This window comes from Diceros bicornis, chromosome 7 (assembly GCF_020826845.1).
Source record: "Diceros bicornis minor isolate mBicDic1 chromosome 7, mDicBic1.mat.cur, whole genome shotgun sequence".
NCBI lineage: Eukaryota > Metazoa > Chordata > Mammalia > Perissodactyla > Rhinocerotidae > Diceros > Diceros bicornis.
This window is the reverse complement of record NC_080746.1, coordinates 25,483,322-25,503,774: the sequence shown is the minus strand read 5'-3', so window position 1 is coordinate 25,503,774 and position 20,453 is coordinate 25,483,322. Positions and strand designations below refer to the sequence as shown.

At 37.3% G+C, this 20,453-nt stretch overlaps 1 protein-coding gene across 1 annotated transcript in view; it reads right to left on the bottom strand.

The window, feature by feature from the left end:
• The window catches only part of ARHGAP20 (Rho GTPase activating protein 20), a 112,333-nt gene that overhangs the window by 50,153 nt on the left and 41,727 nt on the right, over nt 1-20,453 (bottom strand). The window contains exon 3 of the mRNA XM_058545254.1: nt 308-472. Coding sequence (XP_058401237.1) covers nt 308-472 — 165 coding nt within the window. The remainder of the gene's footprint in view (nt 1-307; nt 473-20,453) is intronic.

Below are 20,453 nucleotides of genomic sequence, written 5' to 3'. Positions count from 1 at the left end.
CATATTAGAATGAAAGCGCCAGGAAAGCAGGGACCATATCGATCACATTCTTCACTGTATCCCCTATATTTATTCAGAGCATGGTACACAGTGGGACCTAAACAAACACTTGTTGAATGAATAAACAATTGAAACTTTTTTTGCAAAAACAAAACAAAACAAAACAAACATAAAACTCACTTCAGATGTTAGCTATGGTAATAGAGGCCAGACATTCTTACAGTAAGTATTGAATAGAAAGGTTATCTTTGTTAGTGGAAATGCCATTTTATAATGATAACCGGGACAGAGTGTACAGTATACTTACTTGATTTTGGCCACAACAAACAGATCATTGAACAGGAAAAGATGCCGCTCCTGCCTCTGCAGGCCTCTTTTAAGTTCTACCCTGCCATCAATTAGCAGAGTCCTATCGGAGCACACAAATGATGACAGAAATGCACATGTGTCCACGCTAGCAGAAGGACTTTCCCTGTAATAGATCAAACACCACAGATCTTTAGTCAAATGATCAGATACAGGATCGAGTTTCTATAAAATTATAGCTTATATTTGGTCAAGAAATATAAAGCTCTATAATTTTTTTTAATGCAATGGCATAGTTTCCTAACTGGTCCCCAGTACATCTCCACACAGTAGTCCTTAACATTTCTTTATGAAAATTTTCGAACATAAAGCAAAGTTGAAAGTTTTATAATAAACACATGTATACCCCAACATAGATTCTACTATTAAAATTTTACTGTACTTGCTTTATCATATACGTATCCAACTATCTATCCTTCTATCTATTCATTAATCCATTGTATTTTTGGCATTTCAGTGTAAACTGCATACAGCAGTACATTTCCCCTTAAATACTTCAGCATGCATAGCATTAACTAGAGTTCAATATTTATAATTTTTAAAAATGTATATTTAATGAAATGCACAAATCGTAGGTGTATATTCACCGAGTTTTGACGAATGTATTCACCTGTGTAACCTAAGCCCTTATCAAGATATAGAACATTATCAGCATTCCAAAAAATTTCTTCTTGTTCCTTTTAGTTGTAACATAAATTAGCTGAAGATGGCCTCCATGTATTGGCCCCTGGGTTGTTTATTTCTTCACTGCAGCCTGGGGCCCATTAGCTCAAAAGTCTGCTGGCACAAAACTCAAATTTTTACACACCCAATTATTTTAAAAATAGCTCAGACAAGCATATTTTTAGCCATTTATAGCTTGCCTGCTTTGCATACTCCACAAAATTACACCCAACATCTGCTAGTCATTGATAAGATAGAGCCTCGTGGTTATAAGACCTGAAGTCACTATCACCCTTCAGAGTCTCTGACCTAGAGACTCTCCACCATGCTACTGAGCGACAGCACCTAGACATGAAATCTCCAGAGACACCCTCTCCAATCTCCCCCACCCTAGGAGTTCCCTTGCCCTCCACCCCTTCTGGATGGTGGTCCTTTGGCCATAAGTCTCTAGACTGTCTCATGCTGTGAGGAACTTCCTTTCTCATGCAACTCTGCCAATAGTCCTCTCTTTTTTCCTTGATCAGCCCCCAAATCCCTCAAATTCCTTAGTCAATCCCCATCCCGTTACCCCCAAGGCAACCACTATTCTAATTTTTTTTCCCACTGAAGATTAGTTTTGCCTGTTCCAGAATTTCGTATAAATGGAACCATAGTATGTACTCTTTTATGTAAGTTAATTTTTACTCGGCATGTTTTTGTTACATTTACTAGTAACCCATTCCTTTATATTGCTAAATAGTATTCCACTGTACAAATACATCAAAGTTTGTTTATCCATTCTCGCATTGATGACCACCTAGGCTCTTTCCAGTTTTTAGCTATTACAAACAAAACTGCTATTAAATGTTGCACTGGTCTTTTTTGTGACCTACGTTTTCATTTCTCTTGCATAAACACCTCAGAGTGGAATTGCTGGGTCACAGAGTAGGTGTATGTTTAATTTTAGAAGAAATTGCCAGTTAGTTTTTCAAAGTGGTTGTACCAATTTACATTGCCAACAATGTTGTAGGAGAGTTCTAGGTGCTCCACAACCTTGTCAACATTTGGTGTTGTCAGCCTTAAATTTTGGCCATTCCAGTGGATGTATAGTAGCATCTCATTAAGATTTTAATTTACATTTCTCTGATGGTAAATGATGTTGAACATACGTGCTCTAATTGTCATTTGTGTATCTTTATTTGTGAACTGTCTTCAAATCTTTTGCCTATTCAAGAAAACTGGGTTATGTATCTTTTACTATTGAGTTGTAGGAATTTTTTATATATCCTGGATACTCGTCCTTTGTCAGATATACGTTTTGCAAATATTTTCTCCCAGCCTGTTACTTGCTTGTACACTTTCTTAATCGTGTTTTTGATGAAAAGTTTTTAATTTTGATGAAGTCTAATTTATCATTTCTTTGGATTGGTATTTGCTTTCTGTGACCTTTCTAAGAAATCTTCGCTCATCCCCAAGTCATGAAGATATTCTCCTACGTTCTCCACTAAAATCCGTATGATTTCAGTTTTTATATCTAAGTTTATGATCCATCTCATATTAATTTTGGTTTATGCTATAAGCTACGGGCTAAGGTTCACTTTGTTTTTCTATATGGATACCTTATTATTCCAGCACCATGTGCACAAAAGACTTTCCCTTCCTTGGTGGAATTGCTTTGGCACCTTTGTTGAAGATCACATGGCTATAAAGCATGGGTCTATCACTGGGCTCTCTATTCTGTTCCATTGATCCATTTGTTAAATCTTATGCTGGAACCACATTGTCTTATTATTCTATCTTTACAGTAAATCATGAAATTAGTGTAAATCTACCAACTTTATTTTTCTTTTTTGAAGTTGCTTTGGATAATTTAAATCCTTTATATTTCTGTATACATTTTAGAGATTAATAAAGATGAAGAACAAGGAGGGAAAGGCTATTGTGGCTGGGCAAAAAGAGATGAGCTCAGTTTCAAATACACTGAGTTTGAAATTATCAGTGGACTAGGTGGCATGGGGAAATCAGGCAGGCAGCTAGCACTTAGAGGAGATGTCAGCAGTAGAGATGTAGATTTGGTAATCAAACAAAGACAAGTGCATAAATAATACTACAGGAATGGCTAGAACTGCCCAGGGAGGAGCACAGAATAAGAAAGAAGGTAAAAATATATCCTGATAAAACAGGTAATTTGAAGAGGTGAAGAAAGGAGAATCTGTGAACAAGATGGAGACTGGTGAATAAAGTAGCAGGAAAAGAAGACTAACAAGCAGTGGTGGTCTGGAGTGCTGAAACAGGTAGACGGGAAAACAAGCTGAAGACTGAGATGTTTGGGAAAAAATCATCAGTTGGTCATCAAGATCTTCAAGAAAACAGTTCCAGGAGGATGGTGAGGGAAGAACTCAAATGGGGCTTGAGGAGTGAAAGAACAAGAAGTAAAGAATTAAGGCAGGAACTCTGGTCATTTTTTAGCAACATAACACTAGAAGGTAACTTTAAGAGGAAAGGTAGGAAGAGGAGAGAAACAATTAGCCTTGAAGGTAGGTATTATTACCCCTCCTTTTACACATTTGGAAGCTGATGTTCAGAGTAGATAAAATATACTGCTATTAAGTGAAGGGGATTTACAAGTAAGCAAGGTTTCAAAACATGTTCTTTTTAAAATTCTATGTAGCCTTTCCAAAGGACAAACACTTCATTTACTTTGACTCAGATCCCTCCCCCACCCATAGTAACTGAGCTGAGTAGGTTAGGACTATATGGGGAGTGGGGGAAGAAGTGGGCTAATCTAAGCCTTTTTGCTGAGTACTGTGACATAGGGGGTTATTTGGTTTTCTCAGTTTCCTCATTTGTAAAGTAAGGCAGTTGGAGTAGAAGATCTTTAAACTCCTTTTATAATTTGCATAGGGGACTAACTGTAACATGTACTCAAATGGTGGAATTAAGATTACTGATGAAAGGGAAATGGATAATGGATACAGTTGGCTACCTCTGTGAAAGCAACCCTATCCTAAAGTACAGTTTATAAATGCGGGGCTAAGCATAGTTGAGAGTCACCTCAGGGAAACAAGACAGAGTTGAAATAAAATAAAAATCAAGCAACAATAAGAACAATGATAACAACAAGAACTGAGAGATATTTCTTTATTAGTCTAGTTTTTAAAAGGAGCTCAAAGAATAAGAACTTGTCAGGGTCTCCATCAAAGTATAGGGTATAAGAAGAGGTCATGCCCTGTCACCATAAGTATCTGGTTCACATGGCAGCCACAATAAATAGAGATTCTGGCTTATCTATGTTTCTTGGGTTTGCATAGAACGGGTCACAAGTGTCTGATTTCTCCTAGGAATACTAAAAGGCTGAGGACCATACACTATCCTGATAACTCTCCAAGGTCAGCCATCGCTTCCTCTATTATAGTTATTCTTAAACTGTGGTCCCCTGCAAGCAGCATCAGCATCAACTAAGAACTTCTTAAAAATACAAATTCTTAGGCCCACCTCAAACTTACTGAATCAGAAACTCTGGAGGGTTGGCTCAGTATTCTGTATTTTAACAAGACATTCAGGTGATTCTAATGCACATTGAAGTGTAAGAACCGCTTTCTTAAGACTCTGTAATACATTCTGGCTCCAACATTCTAAAATTCTACAACTGTGTATTCAAAGTAAGTGTAAGTAGCATACAATTCTACTTCAGGTAAGGTGAACTTCTGAGAGTTGTTCCATCATTTCCTGTGGTTTTTGAGCTATCGTTACTTCTCCTAATAAGTGAATTCTATTATTCTCACTAATTATGCTCACTAATTACTAATTAAGCACATAACTGTGCATAATTTAAAGAGATGTATAAGTGAATAACAAGGCAAGTAAATCATTCGGAGTCCTCTGAAAGAAAAGGGAAAAGGATTTTCTATGTCTGCTATTATAGATCGAAATTAAGCAGAAAGAAAAGGCCCATACTCATCATCATAGAGAAAAATCCTTTCTGTTTTGAATTCTTTTGGGGTGGGGAAGCAGGGGGAGGCATGATGGCATCTTTTATTATGCAGTGATTTTCAAATTTATAGAAAAGAAGAATGAAATTTCACTTGCTCTTGTGAAAACTGAGCAAGGACAAGGCTAGCAAGCAATGGATGGATGAAGGAACGGCAAACAAAGCGTTTTTACACAGCTTTAGTCTCTTAGTTGCCTGACGGGAAAATTTTGCAAGGGTAAAAACTCGTCTTTTGCATTTTGGTTTTAGTAGTCAATAAATAACTGTTTTTTGATTATAATGATAAACCATTAGATAGCAATATGGTTTAACTAGGGATCCTCAAACTATTACTCAAAGGGTCCGGTAGTAAATAGTTTAGGCTTTGTGGGCCATATGGTCTCTGTTGTCAACTACTCAACTCTGCTGCTGAATCACAAAATCAGCCATACACAATACCTACACGAACAGGTGTGGCTTTTGTAAACTTTATTTACAAAAACAGGCAGCCTGTCTGGGCCATGGTTTGCTGACCTCTGGTTTAAACAGTACTTCTAAAACATTTAAATGCTCATAAACAAAGGCTAATCTGAAGCAGTTAGAGAACTAAAAAATTTTTTTTGCTTGGGGTTAGCATAGGCCACAGATTAATTAGGTTATTTAAAAAAATGGTTTGCATTTTAAAGCAATTCCAAAGGATTTTCATACATAATAACTCATTTTCTACCTCACAATAACACTGTCAAATAAGTAAATTTGATGGTGGTATCGTGGAGAATCCACAATGAAGTTAAATTATTTTTCTCTTTCAGTGTGGACTCATCAACGTACACCCCTACAGTTTGTCATTTTAAAGATCTACATATAAGTATGGCAAGAGATGCCTCATGACTTTAGCAAGCTAAGAACTGGTTAAAAAAAAAAACAGCATTCTTGCAGTACTCTAGAGTAAAAATAAACATCTCAGCACTCACATAATTTAAAAAGAAAAAAATCTTTCGTAGAGGGAAACAAAAACACAAATAACCTTTGTGTTTTTTAAAACTACAATCTTAATCAGTGTTTCTTACTTAAAAATGTATTTCTCAATTATGTGACTCTGAAGTGTTTATTTTTATTCTGAGTGCAATGTAGATGTGTTTATTTTAGTCTCTTAGAGTATGGAAATGGGGAGGAGGGTAAGATTATAACCTTCCATTTAGCCTCTTAATATAGCCTGATTTTGATTTACAAGTTATAATTAACAGAGCTCTAAAATGATCTACAAATACAAGCAGAGTCTAAGAATTAACCTGCTGCCTGCTTCTTATGTATTAACATTCCATTTTCAAATAGGTTTGTAAAGCCATTTCTGAAAGGCAAAAAGGAGTTTTAAGACCTTAATCATTTTCTACTAGAACTAGATAATAGCTTTCATGAAACGTGGCCACAGTAACAGCTCTTAATATTGATTACTAAGGCTCATCCTAAAAGTGAGTCAACTTTTAGGTACAGTTTGAGAGGTGGTGTTGCTTAATCTTAAATCACAAAAGAAAATAAACTAAAATTCAGAATACTTCTTGGACATGTCTATGTTTATAAGTGGTAATCAATTAGTGATTATGATGACAAGTACTAGATAGGATCTTGATGACCTCCAAGTCCAGCGCACAGTCACTGTTCATTCCAAATGCCATCTCTTCCACGAAAATTTTTTCTCAGTTGAATCCTTGATTGGCATCTAGCACTTAGATCCTGCCTTGTACCTCTTAAATATTCTCATTCAATATATATTGAGTATATGATCACCATATAATAAATTAATTATTGGTAATAGTGATAAGGGTTCCTTTGCTGGGGGCATGCCATGTGCCAGGCACTGGAGACAGAGGTGGTCCCTAGCCTCAAGGAATTAGCAATGTGATAGGTGAATCAGGCAAGTAAACAAAATGATAAACCAGTGAGGTGAGTGCAATAAAAGAAATGCAGAGTACTGGGGCCACAGAGAAGAGCAAAAATTGGAGCCCCACACTGACACTGGATTGGCTGGGAAAGTTTCTTGGAGGAATCAAAGTCTTAAAGGATAGACAGACCAATGAAGGCTGAAGGGCAGTCTAAGTAGAAAGAAGAGGATGCCAAACACGCACGGTGTGCTTCAGTGACGTTGGGAAGTTCAGAACGGCTGGAGCGACAAGGGCCTGAAGAAGAGTAGCAGCAGATGAGGAAGGGGCCATATTATGGATGTTTTTCCCACATTTAGACTTTATCTGAAAGCACTAAAAGGTTTTAAGCAGGACACTGATTTTTGTAATATGTTGAAGAAAAGAGAAGAGGGCAAGCTTAGAGGATGGGAAACCTTTAGGAATGTATTGCAGTAATCTTAGGCAAGAAACGTCATAGACCTAAGTTGGCAGTGAGAAAAGGACAGAAGATATAGAAAAAAAATATTTAAGAGATATAAAAATACAGATTGTTAAAATTTGCAAATTGATTAGTTGTGGGGGGTGAGATGGAGACAGAACTGACTAAGAGAAAGAATACAGACTTACTGCTCAGCCTTTATTTCTTTACTTATTTTTTATCTATTTTTTATCCAACAAATGCCTGCTGAGCATCTACCTGTGTTGGCTAAGCATCATGCTAAATGGTGAAGGTATGGGGTAAACACCTTAGATTTATCCTCTACTCTTGTGGAACTTCAAGTCTAGTTATACAGGCAGCTATCTGCTTGACATCACCTGTCATTGTTGCTCAGTTCAATTTGTAGCAGAGGTTGAAAACCACAGCCCACAGTCATACTTTATTTGGGCCACATAGAGTTTCAAAAACATTTGATTTTGAATGCCCAGTTCACCACATACCCTCTCTTGCCACTTCTTTTCTCTGTTTGCTGCAACTCCCAGGGATCTTAAAGCATTTAAGTCTGTGATTCTTGCCCTAGTGTTACCTTTTTTTTAAAAACCAGCTTAATTTTGAGTTATTTTTTAAGGTTATGGAAAAATACACATAAAAGTTGCAGTTTTAACCATTTAAAAATGTATAACTCCGTGGCATTTAGTATTTTCACAATGTTGTGCATCCATTACCACTACCTAGTTCCCAAATATTTTCATCATCCCCAAAGGAAAACCTGTACCTATTAAGCAGTCACTCGCCATTCCCCACTCTACCAAGTTCCTGGCAACTACTAACCTCTTTCTGTCTCTATGGATTTGCTATTCTGGATATTTCATATCATATAATATGTGGCCTTATGTGTTTGGTTTCTTTCATTTATAATGATGTCTTCAAGGTTCATCCATATTGTAGCATCTATTAGTACTTCCTTTTTATTGATGAGTAATATTCCATTGTATGGATATACCACATCTGTTTATCCATTCATTAGTTGATGGACATTTGGGTTGTTTCCACCTTATGGCTACCGTGAATAGTACTGATATAAAAATTCATCTACATATTTTTGTTTGAACATCTATTTTTTTTTCTTGTGAGTATACACCCAGGAGTGGAATTGCTGGATCATATGGTAATTCTATGTTGAAGTTATTGAGGAACTGCCAAACTGTTTCCCAAGGTGGCTGTACCATTTTACATCCCACCAGCAATGTATGAGGGCCCTAATGTTACTTTTGGCTCTTCTTTCTTTTGTCCCCAACATATAATCACATCTTATGTTTTAGGATATTCTAACTAAAACAAAATCTTCTGAGTCTAGATCCTCATAACCTTTCCTGTAGTTTGCAATGAACTCCTAACTGAACTCTCTACTTCCTTGCTCTCTCTTCTTCAATCTATACTACTCACTTATATCAAATTAATCTTCCTGATGTAAATTATCAATGATCATGGCAATGTACACTGTCTAAAGACTAAGCCCAATTCATGAACAGAACTAGCATTCAAGTTCTAGCATCTGTTTTACCTCACCTGGTTATGATGATATGTCAGGTTAGAACTCTCTATATTGCCTGTGTAAAGGTAACCCTGGTGAGTCTTAGAGAATAAATTAGTCCAGAAGTAATTTTGAACAAAAACAGATGACTACTGAAATGAAGCTACAAAAACCACTACCAACATCAAAATTCTATCTTATTCAGCAATAAAAATCTGCCCATTCGATATTCATGACTTTCTCAAACATCTCAACATTAAAAGCACATTTTCAAGAAATCTAGTCTAAACAATTATGTGTCTTATTGTTGGGATAAAACAAGGGAAAGTACAATTACATTTCATTAGTCGTCATCTAGATAAAATCACATCCAAATTACCAAAGAAAACTGTGTATACAGATTATAACATGATGTGGTTATTTGCAACATGTACTATTATTTCCACTTCTAAATTAACATCAATGATTAAATGATGCATCACGTAGCTCACATTACACAGTCTGAATTCTGACTTGGTATGACAGTAAAACCTAGTGATAATGTTAATACCAGGATCAAAATGAACTAAGCTAGGATAGGGCTTGTAGGAGACAGAGATGAATGGTTGGATAAATAGAGTCAGCAAGGCCTTAAAAGCAAGGCCTTACATGTATAGAAATATATGAAGCAGAACTTTTAAATTATCATCACAATGCTGACTGGAAGAGACAGCCTAAGTGATATAATGAAGAGAACAACAATGCTAATGTTTAAAGAGCAAGGAAAACATAAACATTAAATAAGCAAAGAGAGAATAGCAACATGGAAGGACAGAGAAGGACACTGATAAACAGTAACATTGAGTGAGATTCATACACAAAGAGATATTATCTACAAAGAAGGGAGTAAACTACATAACTTCTTCATAGCCTTGACACAGAAGTTGCTCAACAACATCCATTAGGAATTCACTTAGAACAAAGCACTTAACAAGACCTTACAAGAAAGGAGAGAAGATCTTATGAGCATTTTCTCTGAGAACTTAAAAAAAAATTTACATACAAATTATTTACAATGATGTAAAGCCCACTTAGAGAAAAACCTGAGTTTTAGAATTTCAAACATGCCAGTGAAAATGGCAACTCTTCAAGAAGAATAGCTCTAGTTCAATATGAAAGAATGAGTAGGAACAGACAGATTCCCACTAAGGATTGGAGAAACCTGTGGTCTGTTGACTTAAAAATACTGTATACCTTAATTATCAACTAAGTAAAATTGTTTTGGGTCATCTTCTTGAATCAGATAAGAATGCCAAACGTATTGAAGATACTCAAGGAAATTTACATTTGTAGCGATTACAATGTGTTATGGTTATATGTTTGTTCACTGATTCAGCAACGAACCAAGTCACCAACATGATGACTGGGCACTCTAGTAGTTTGAGTAGTTTGGTTCAGGTAATAATTATATATTGGTACATTGAAAGGAACAAAAGAATCATAGCTGATTAAAAAGTAGTTCTATATACAATTTCTGAATCTGTTAAAGTTAAAAAATATCATATGATAACTTCTATTTAGAAAATTAAGAAATATCCTATTATACCTATGAATTAGAAAGTCCTCAAGGCAGTAGACTCAAGGCAGTGACTTCAGTTATCTACTATATTGATTCAAAACTAATAGAGAAGACTTAGCTTTGACAGGAAACTCTAACTACCATTTTACCAAAATACCTCCATACTACATTTCAGAGTAGGGAAGAACCACATAATAAATACTTGCTTTAAGAAATTTTTTAAAGAAAATGAGCAAAGAGTTGGTTGAAGTCTCTTAAAGAAAAAACTTATTAGAGGCTTTGAAATAAATTTTTGAGCACATTCTCAGTTTTGATAAATTTATTTCAAATTAAATCATTTGGAAAAATAAAAGAAAAAATAAATTTTTTAGTAGATGCTAAATAGAAAGTTAAATATTAAAGGAACATTTTAATCCAATGTGCTGTTTTCTATATTGGGATGGCTAAACAATTTGATGAAGTTTAACTTTTATTTTTAAATCCCAAATCATAGTCTATATTTACAAATAATTTGCTCAATTATTTGTAATTGACAAACAAATGATTGCCTACAGTACATTAAGCACTATTCAAGGCACTGGGGACCAATGAACTCGCCAGGGGCCATGCAAAGAATTTTACCTTTTATTCTGAGTGAGATAGGAAGAGGGAATGGTTTGGACAGAGAAGTAACAGGATCTATACGGTGAATAGAATGGAAGGAGGCAAAAGTAGAAACATGTAATAAACACTTGCTTAAAGAAAATCACAGCAAGGAATTGGCTAAAATTCCTTAAGTGAAAACTCATTAGAGGCTTTTTAAAATGTAGTAACTTAGGAAAGAAATAATGATGGTTTGGTAGCTGTGGAGGTGGTAAGAAATAGTTCTATTCTGGATATATTTCAAAGGTATAACTTAATAGGATCTCATGATAGACTGACTTTTGGCATGAGCAACGATGGTAGGGGTAGGGATAAGGAATTTGGTTTTGGACAAGTGTGAAATGCCTATTAGACAACAAAATGGAGATTTTAAAGCTATGAAAGAGATCAGGTCATCTATGGAGTTAGTAAAGGTGAAGAACAGACTCAAGTACTGAGCCCTGGGCCACACCAACATTTAGAAGTTGGGAAAGGAGAAACTAGCAAAGTAGAATGAGCTGGCTGTCAGTAAACAGAACCAAGAAGCCCAGGGAAGAAGGGAGAGATTGGGGTGTCCAATGTTGCAGAAAGGTCAAGGAAGATGATTTGACCATTGTACCTAGCATTACGGTGGTCACAGTGACCCTGTCAAGAACAATTCTGGTAGGCATTCTTGAAGAAATGATTCCAATTTGGTTAACATCAAATTTTCGGTAATTGGTGATTATGCAGAGTCGCCATCCAACTTGCCTAAAACCATATACAATTTTTGGAAAAAAAAAATTTGTTAAAAAGATGTCAAATAAAACTGGAAAGACAGAAAAGTAGTATCTAAATCCAAGGAAGTGCTGGGGCTGGCCCCGTGGCTTAGCGGTTAAGTGCACGTGCTCCGCTGCTGGTGGCCTGGGTTCAGATCCCGTGCGCGCACCAACGCACCACTTCTCTGGTCATGCTGAGGCCGTGTCCCACATACAGCAACTAGAAGGATGTGCAGCTATGACATACAACTATCTACTGGGGCTTTGGTGGAAAAATAAATAAATAAAATTAAATCCAAGGAAGTGCTAATAAAATGGTCTTGGCCATTATTTGGTAGAGCTATTACAAAGCTCTAACAGTATTCTCTTCCTATAACAGATAAAACAACTAGACTGAACAGAACATAAAAGCTATCTCATAATTAGAGCAGATATTTTCACATATTCCAGAAAATTCTCCCCCACAGTGCTAAGAAGGTACCTTCTCTCTGAGAATGCAAAGCATGCTTTCTTGTGTTCAGCAGCAGTAAATTTTATCAAACACTAGCAGCTTTTCATAAAATCGGTGTTGAAGTCAAAAAATCAGTTAATGTGTTATAGAGAAAAGATGTCAGAACACTTTCTTTGACAGCCAGTCCATTTCGGTTTTCAAAAAGAGTATGTTCTAAAACTACCTTGTACGTGAAAGCCTTGAATAGCTATCAAAGAACCTGGAATGCTTTTTGTTTCAACTTTTGACAATTTTCCTGTCTACCAAATTCAGTCATATACATATATATACATATATATGACTGACTCCTTGATATTAGAATTTAGCAGTTCTTACGGACATCAGTAATTATGATTCCAGACAAAGAAAAGACTCAAAATTCCCATATCATAACATGAAATGCTTTTTAAATTAGTAAATCTCTGCTGTTAGCCTGTAATAAAAGATCCTCATTTATCCCTTTTTGATAAAAGGACCCCAAAATTCAGGTAACTGAGCTTTCCAGATAAACTGGTTATTTATTTTTAGTGTACTAAAACTCACTTATTGTAGGTGGAATAAAAACAGTAACATATTAAAAAGATGCTGCAGTTTGTTTTAGATAGAGCTGACAATATATCTTAAGCGTTTCACGCAAGCCTATGCTGGGAAATCTAATCTTGGCATTAACCCTTTAAAGCATTAAAATCTAACATACTTTCCAATTCCAAACAAAAATAAACCCAAGTCTTAAAATAAAAGCTTTATATGGAACATATACAATATATGCAACTATGAACAAATGTTGTGCTAAAAGATTTTAAACAGTAAAGAGAAACAATTTCTATATTTACCATTGCATAAGAAATTGTCTATTTTCTAATTATTAATCCTTTTCACCTGGAGCTGTCACCATTGGTGCAAATATAGCACATAACATAGCACTTAAAAGGCCTGGCATTTTAAATAACTTTTACCCTGTACAACTTTAACCTCTGTCACCAAAGCAAGAAACAAAACAAAAACACAAAAAATCCTCTAAATTGACCAGGCACGTGTTGACTAGCACCCAGATGTACTGAAAATAGTGTAATTAGATGTAAAAATGATACAATATAAGGTCAAAAGTGGTAAGTATCATAGAAAAGAGGTATAACTCAAATATTAAGAGAGTTTCAGTCAGAAAGTGTCCCTCGAGACAACTAGGTGGTGAAGTGGGAAGAGGGGTGGGCAAGGAGGAAGACAAGAGATCAGAAAAAGCTTCACAGAGGAATCGGCATTTGACCTGAGTCTTTCGGAGAGTTATGTTCTGGACAAACGAGAAAAACCTCAGCATAAAAAGATCAGGGGAGGGCCGGCCCCGTGGCTTAGTGGTTAAGTGCCAGCACTCTGCTACTGGCGGCCCGGGTTTGGATCCCGGGCCGGAGAAGCAGCCAACGCGCTGCTTCTCCGGCCATGCTGAGGCCGCGTCCCACGTACAGCAACTAGAAGGATGTGCAACTATGACATACAACTATCTACTGGGGCTTTGGGGAGAAAAAAAGGAGGAGGATTGGCAATAGATGTTAGCTCAGAGCCGGTCTTCCTCAGCAAAAAAAGAGGATGATTAGCATGGATGTTAGCTCAGGGCTGATCTTCCTCACACACACAAAAAAAAGATCAGGGGATTTGCTGAATGTCACAAAATGACTTATTGCAAAGTCAGGCCTGGAACAACAGTTTCCTGATGCCCAAAGCAAGTAGGCTTTGAATTAGGCATTAAATTTGGGAGAGAAGTAGCTGTTTTGGCAGTACTTGTCATCCAGTTTTTCTCATAGTAAATGACCTTTGTCTGTTTTTCCATTTTTCTGGCTGAAATTGGTTACAATGAAAAAAATATTTCCTAAAAGGACACTGAGAACAGGAAAAATTTCACAGTTTATGTTTAAATTACCTACATTACTTGATATTTCTCCTCTCTAAACAGAGACACTATATGAAACCATTAAAAAAAAGTCTGTATGCTGGTATATTGGCAGTGTCTGACTCATAACAGGTGTTATATAATTATTTGTTAACTGTGCTACTTAGCACTTAAATATACATTATCTTTTACGTTCCTTACTTATTTTGTATTTGTATGCCGTATTTCCCCAACTGGATGGCAAGCTCCTAGTGAGCAATTTAACCACACTGTGTGGCAAGGTAGGATCCCTGTCTTATTTCTGATCCTCTGTTTCTAAAACTGTGCCTAGTACAGAGGACTCAAATGTTGGCATAACGAATAGCTAAACAAACAAAACAGTGACCTTCGTTTCTTCTTCCCTTACAAAAGCAAAGTGGAAAAATCACTCAACGTGTCTGGATCATTCAGAAACCAAAATGACATCCCAAAGCCACTCTGCTCTGAGTCGGTGTTGGTACTAATACTTTTTAGCTAGAGGAGGGTAGGGGTGGGAAAGAGAGGTTCTTCTCTCTTTTGGCTGATGATTATCACAGTCCCAATAACCCAGTGGAGCAGAGGGTAAAGAAAGCAGCTAACTCTCTAGAGGGCAGGCAGACCCCTTTGATTATTCGCTCTTATTCTCTACCTTATTCTATGACTGCAGCTGCACCTTTGCATCCATAACACTCTATTTCTGGAATTCTTTTCCATCAGTGCTACCAAATAAAAATAAAAGAGGAGGGTAGGAGAATTCCAGAAAGATGAATATTTGACGTCATACAATTTTGTTCATAGTGGTAGTGCTTTTTCAAGTGATCAAAGCATTCCAAAAAGTGAGAAAAACCTAAAAGCTATTAGAAACAACCTAAGCTAACTGTCTCTCTTGCCCAAGTTTACAGACTCTAACTCAGACTCACCCCTCTCAAAGACCTGGGCTGTGTGCACATGTACAAAAGCATGCGCTAAGATGCCCAGTGTGGTTTTGGAATTCGAACACTGACACAAGGGCAAATCTTTCAGTTTTGCTCCTTACAAAATACAAAGTCTGGCATATACTCAACAAATATTTGCTGAACTGACATCCAAACTAAACTAAAGAAAAACGAGAAACATTAAAGTACTCACCAACTGGACACCAGTTATGGGGAAGCATCATATTAAAATCATATTAAAAATCCTTCCACCATTCTCAAAAGTTTTTTTCTCATGTTCAAATTATCAAGAGATTAATCACAATATCACAAACTAATGTTAAATAACAAATGTTTTAATTTCTGTTTTACTCCAAGTCTTTTAAAAATGTTAGTAATAAATGGAATACTTATAAATAACTGCTGGTACATATTAAAGTGTGAAACCCACATATTAAAAGCTAGACAAAATAAAAATTGACAGCTCAACTAAAATGAAACCACATTTTAAGTCATTTTTCACATAGCTAAAATGACATCATTGCCTTAACAAAGCAGAAAGCACGCATTGCATCTGTGTTGGTGGAGTTGAGCAAACACACATGTGGCCTGATTTATTTCCAGACTGTGAACATTTTAGTGCACTGCTATAAGGTGCTTTCTCTGACTATTCAGCACAAGTGCTAAAGCAATATTCCCTGTCATAGAGGCCTCGCTGGAAGGAGGGGTTAGTGGGAAAGTGCTCTACCGTTTCTATCATTCCCAATAAAATTATATTGGAAATAAATTCCAGAGGTTTCTGAATCTAGGGGTTCAGAGAGGATTTGAGAATAAATCTTTAAGTAGAACACAATTAAATTCCAATGGAAGTTTCATTCTTCTCATTCTTCAGAAAAAGCTTCTCCACTGACCTCAACTCTGGATATCTACATAGAGTGTTAGTATTCCACAAAAACAGAGTCTAATTAACTACATTTGAGCTGCCTAGACTCTATTCTCCTTTTTACAACCAGGAAACTAAGTAGATAGCCTTTGGAAAGAGAAGAAAACAAAAGAGTGGTTGGTGCTGGGGAGCAAGCCTTCTTCTCTTCTAGAACCAGAACTTAATGTGCCCAAAATACTAGCAGAACAAAATTAAAGTCCCTGCCCTCCATGAGGGCAAGTGTGTTTGTCTGTCGTGTTCACTGCTGTGTTCCTAGCAGTGCCTAGCCACAGGAAATACCAAATAAATATTTGCTGAATGAATTATGATGATGAACGTCTATGTCTATCTTGTTATGGTCTTGGAAAGCCCCTTATAGACAGTCATGGGTCTTCTCTGAAGGTGGCAGATATTGTCAGGATTAGTGACATGGGAAGACGCAGGTCTCTGAAGTGGGTGAGAGTGCCTAGCTCTGATTTCTCACTCTTTGATCTGGTGCCTTATACAAGAGTGGAGTTCCTTGGTGTTGGCACAGAGATGACCAAGAGAAAGAGAGGAAAGAAAAAGTCCTAATTTATAAATGATATTTTCAAATGGTATATTATTGTCTTTATTTGCCTTAGGGCCCAACATTTCTCTGAGTATCTTCCACAGAATGTTAATAGATGTCCAGCTCAGGGGAAGTCTGCCCTGACTATCCTACCTAGTCACTCTCTCTAATTGCCCAGTTTTATTTTCTCATACTAGGTACCACTTTACAATACTCATTTGTTTGTGTGTTTTGCTATCTATAGCCCTCCACTAGAAATGTAAACTCCATGAAAGCACGGACCTTACAACTATATAACCAAATGCCTAGCAAAGTGCCTGATACACAGTTGTCACTTAATTATTTGGTGAATAAATTAACAATTGCCAGGCACCATTCTAAGAGATGAATGAAACAAACAAAATGACTATCCCTTCTAGAGTTTACGTTCTGTGAAGACATAACATACAATTATCAGGAAAAAGGAACCTGAGGGAAACACCAGATTGAAGAGGTTTCTTTACTTCCATATTTTCCAGAGCTTTTACAATGCTATATGTACAGTGAAAATTGATGAAGAACCTTTCTCCCCCCCACTGAACATCTGACAGAAGTAATGTTTCCCATTTACATTGAACACACATAGAGAAATGCAGTCCTGTTTCTCACTTAGGTAATGCCATTTAGTCTGCACTGGCTGTGATGCTGGCATTAAGGGAAGATTCCTATATCTACACTTGGGCCAGAGTCTTAAATTGCCAGTGTGGTGAGAGCAGTGACAACTAGGGAGAGATCCTCAATGGTGTATGCAAGTCAGGAGACAAGACACTGAATTGAGAGTTTCAGCCACCCCTCCATGCCTGGATAGCCTCCTTCTACTACCAATGTAGGAGGATCTGGGTTTCTGAGATTTTTCATTAATTTTGTAAAATTCTTGGCCATTATATCTTCAAATATTTTTTTCTCCTCCATTTTTCTCTCTCTTCTTCTGGGACCTAATTACATGTATGTTAGATCATTTGATATCATTCCACAGCTCCCAGATGCTTCATCTTTTTTTTTCTTTGTGTTTCACTTTGGAAAATTTCTATTAATCCATCTTCAGGTTTACTGATTCTTTCTTCAGCTGTGTCAAGTCTGCAGATAAACCTGTTGAAAGAATTCTTCATCTTTGATATCATATGTTTATCTCAAGATCTCCATTTGACTCTTTTTTAGTTTCCATCTCTCTGCTAAAATTTCCCATCTGTTCATGAATCCTGTCTACCTTTTCCACTAGATCCTTTACATATTAATCATAGTTGTTAATGTCCCTGTCTGAGAGTTCAAACATCTGGTTCATCTCTCAGTCTGGTTGACTGCTTTATCTTTCAACAGTGGGTTTTTTACTTGCTGTTTAATGTGTTGTGAAACTTTTTATTGAATACTGGACATTGTGATAGAAGAACAATAAAGACTGAGGTAAATAGTATTTGCTCATGGAAATGGGCATGCCTCTTCTTCTGTTAGGCCATTAGCATGAGAGGCTGAATCAATTTAGTCAGTCGTTGAGCTGGGTTTGGGTTTTGTTGTTGCTCTTTAACCTCAGTGTACCACAGGCTTCAGATTCTTCCAGAGATGGACAACTGCTGCCTTGTACTTGGTGTGAGGCCTGGAATACGGGAGAGTTTTCTACTGTCCCTGCTCCACTTCCAGTTTTCAGCAGTCCCTGAATGCCTGCACTACACGAGGGGGTGGGGTCTCTCACCAGCTCTTGCTCTCGCCCTAGCAGTAGACTCCTATTGCCTGTTACTCAGCATTAGGGTCTCGGTGGAGGCATGTGGGATTCTCAGTCTTCCTGGTCTGTCTCAATTTTAGGCAGAGTCTGTGCACTTGGGCCACTGAGGTAGGGTCCTCTCATATTCCTGCCCCTCCTCAATCCCCATGGCAAATTCTGCCTTGAATCTGTGACAGCTCTTGGTCAAAAGAGAGTTTCTGGCTTCTCGCTCAGTGGTAGTGGACCTCTGGTTTGTACTGGTGCAGAATCCTGGGACCAAGAGGTGTTTTTGTCCTTTCCATATGGGTAGATGATCCAGAAGCAGTGGATATTTGCTTGAGTCCTGTGGGTGAGGGAGAAATTCCTCTTCAAGAGGCAGATGGGTTTTGCTTCTACCCCTCCCTAGGAAGCAATGGAATTTCACCTGGGCCCTGAGGGTGAGTTTGCTGTCTCTCTCTTGGTGACTTAAGGCTTTTGCTTAATATGAAAGAAGATTCTGAGGAAGAAGGCAGTGTTTCATGCCTGTCTTCCAGAAGCAATCAATCAACTTTTGTAAGCTTGTGCCACTAAGGTGGGCTCTTTTCCGTCTCCTGACTTAACTCCAATCTTTCCTGTGAGAAAACTAGTGGAGGCACATGAGAAAGAGCCTGCAAGTGAATGTAAACTCCCCTTGAGTTCTGGGGCTCCCAGTTACTTTAAAATGATACTTTAGCTCACATGTGGCCTTTAAGAAATGGATTAAACTTTTAGTAGATTTCTTCCTACCCACTTTGATGATGGTCACATCTTCATCCTATGCTCTTCCAAAGGTGAAACAATTTGTGTGTCCTATCTCTTTTCAGAGGGGCCTGTCACTCTTTGGAATTTAGTTCACTTGGTTGTCTTACAAACTCAGTTCATTAATGAGTTCAAGAAAAGTTATGATTTTGAAGATTATGTGGCGTTTACTCATTGTTATGATGGGAATGATGGTCTCTTGAGGATTTATTTTATTAAGGAAAGCAGCACTCATCAGCCATTTAATATTTTTTCAACCCTTGGTCCTTGAAGATGTGAGTTAAATCTTCTTTTCCTCTTTTTTATTTTCTTTGCTAAGTCCATTCCAGTTCTAAATTTCTGAGATTCTGAGAATATCACAGAAGGAAAATATAAATGTAGGCTGGAGCTGTGGGGAAAGAGAATAAGAAGCTAAATTTGGCTATGTGGTAGTCACTGGCCATTGAGAGAGACAGACCCCTAAGGAAATGATTATGTTACAACGTGTGAGAGAGAGATATAACATAGCTTAAATGAAAAATCATGATGAGAATTTCGCATGAGGAATCAGGGGAGCTTGAAGAGGAAAGACAGGAAAATCTGGCTAGGAAAGGTATCACAAGGCATAAATTGAACTGAGCCTTGAAGTAGTTCTCTAAGTGGAGAAGCAGAAGGGGAGTATATTCAAGGCAAAGAGAAGTAAATAAACCATAGAAGAGTTTAGGGCTGAAGATGTGGGGAGGGAGTGCCAGGAGATGAGGATTAAAAGCATAAATTTCGGAGTCAGACACACCTGAGTTTGAAACCTAGTCTGCTACTTCAAGACTGACTTGGGACAGTTAGTTAAGCCCTTTAAACTGCATTTTACCAGTCTCTCAAATGGAAGTACTAATGCTTACCTCTCAGGGTTGTTGTGAGGATTAAATGAGATAATCCATCTAAGGTACTAGCTAAGCACATCTGGAATACATTGTGTTCAATATATAATGACTGTTACTATGGTAGCAGTGGTTCTCCATCACAGAGCAGAGGCACCACACATCCCCTGCAGCAGTAGTCATTTGGGACTTTTCCAGAAGCCATAAGAAGCCTAGAGGGCCACTTGCTCTAGGAAAACAATTGCCTCTCTGTGGCTCAAGTATAATCCTCTTCTTCCTTAAGACATTACAGTTCCTATCTCGTCCTTGGCACAAAAACTAGATTACATATTTAAAAGTAGCTCAGGAGAGAATCCCTCCTACTGGAAACAGCAAGTAACAATTTATGCCTGGCAAGTAGGAAGAACTACTAATTTCATCTGTTTCTCTGTGTCTATGTGGGAGGGAAAGCAGATTAAAAAAATTATGTGCTGAAAAACCATTCTTATTCACAGGGCAGAGTTAAACCCAGGTTCACAT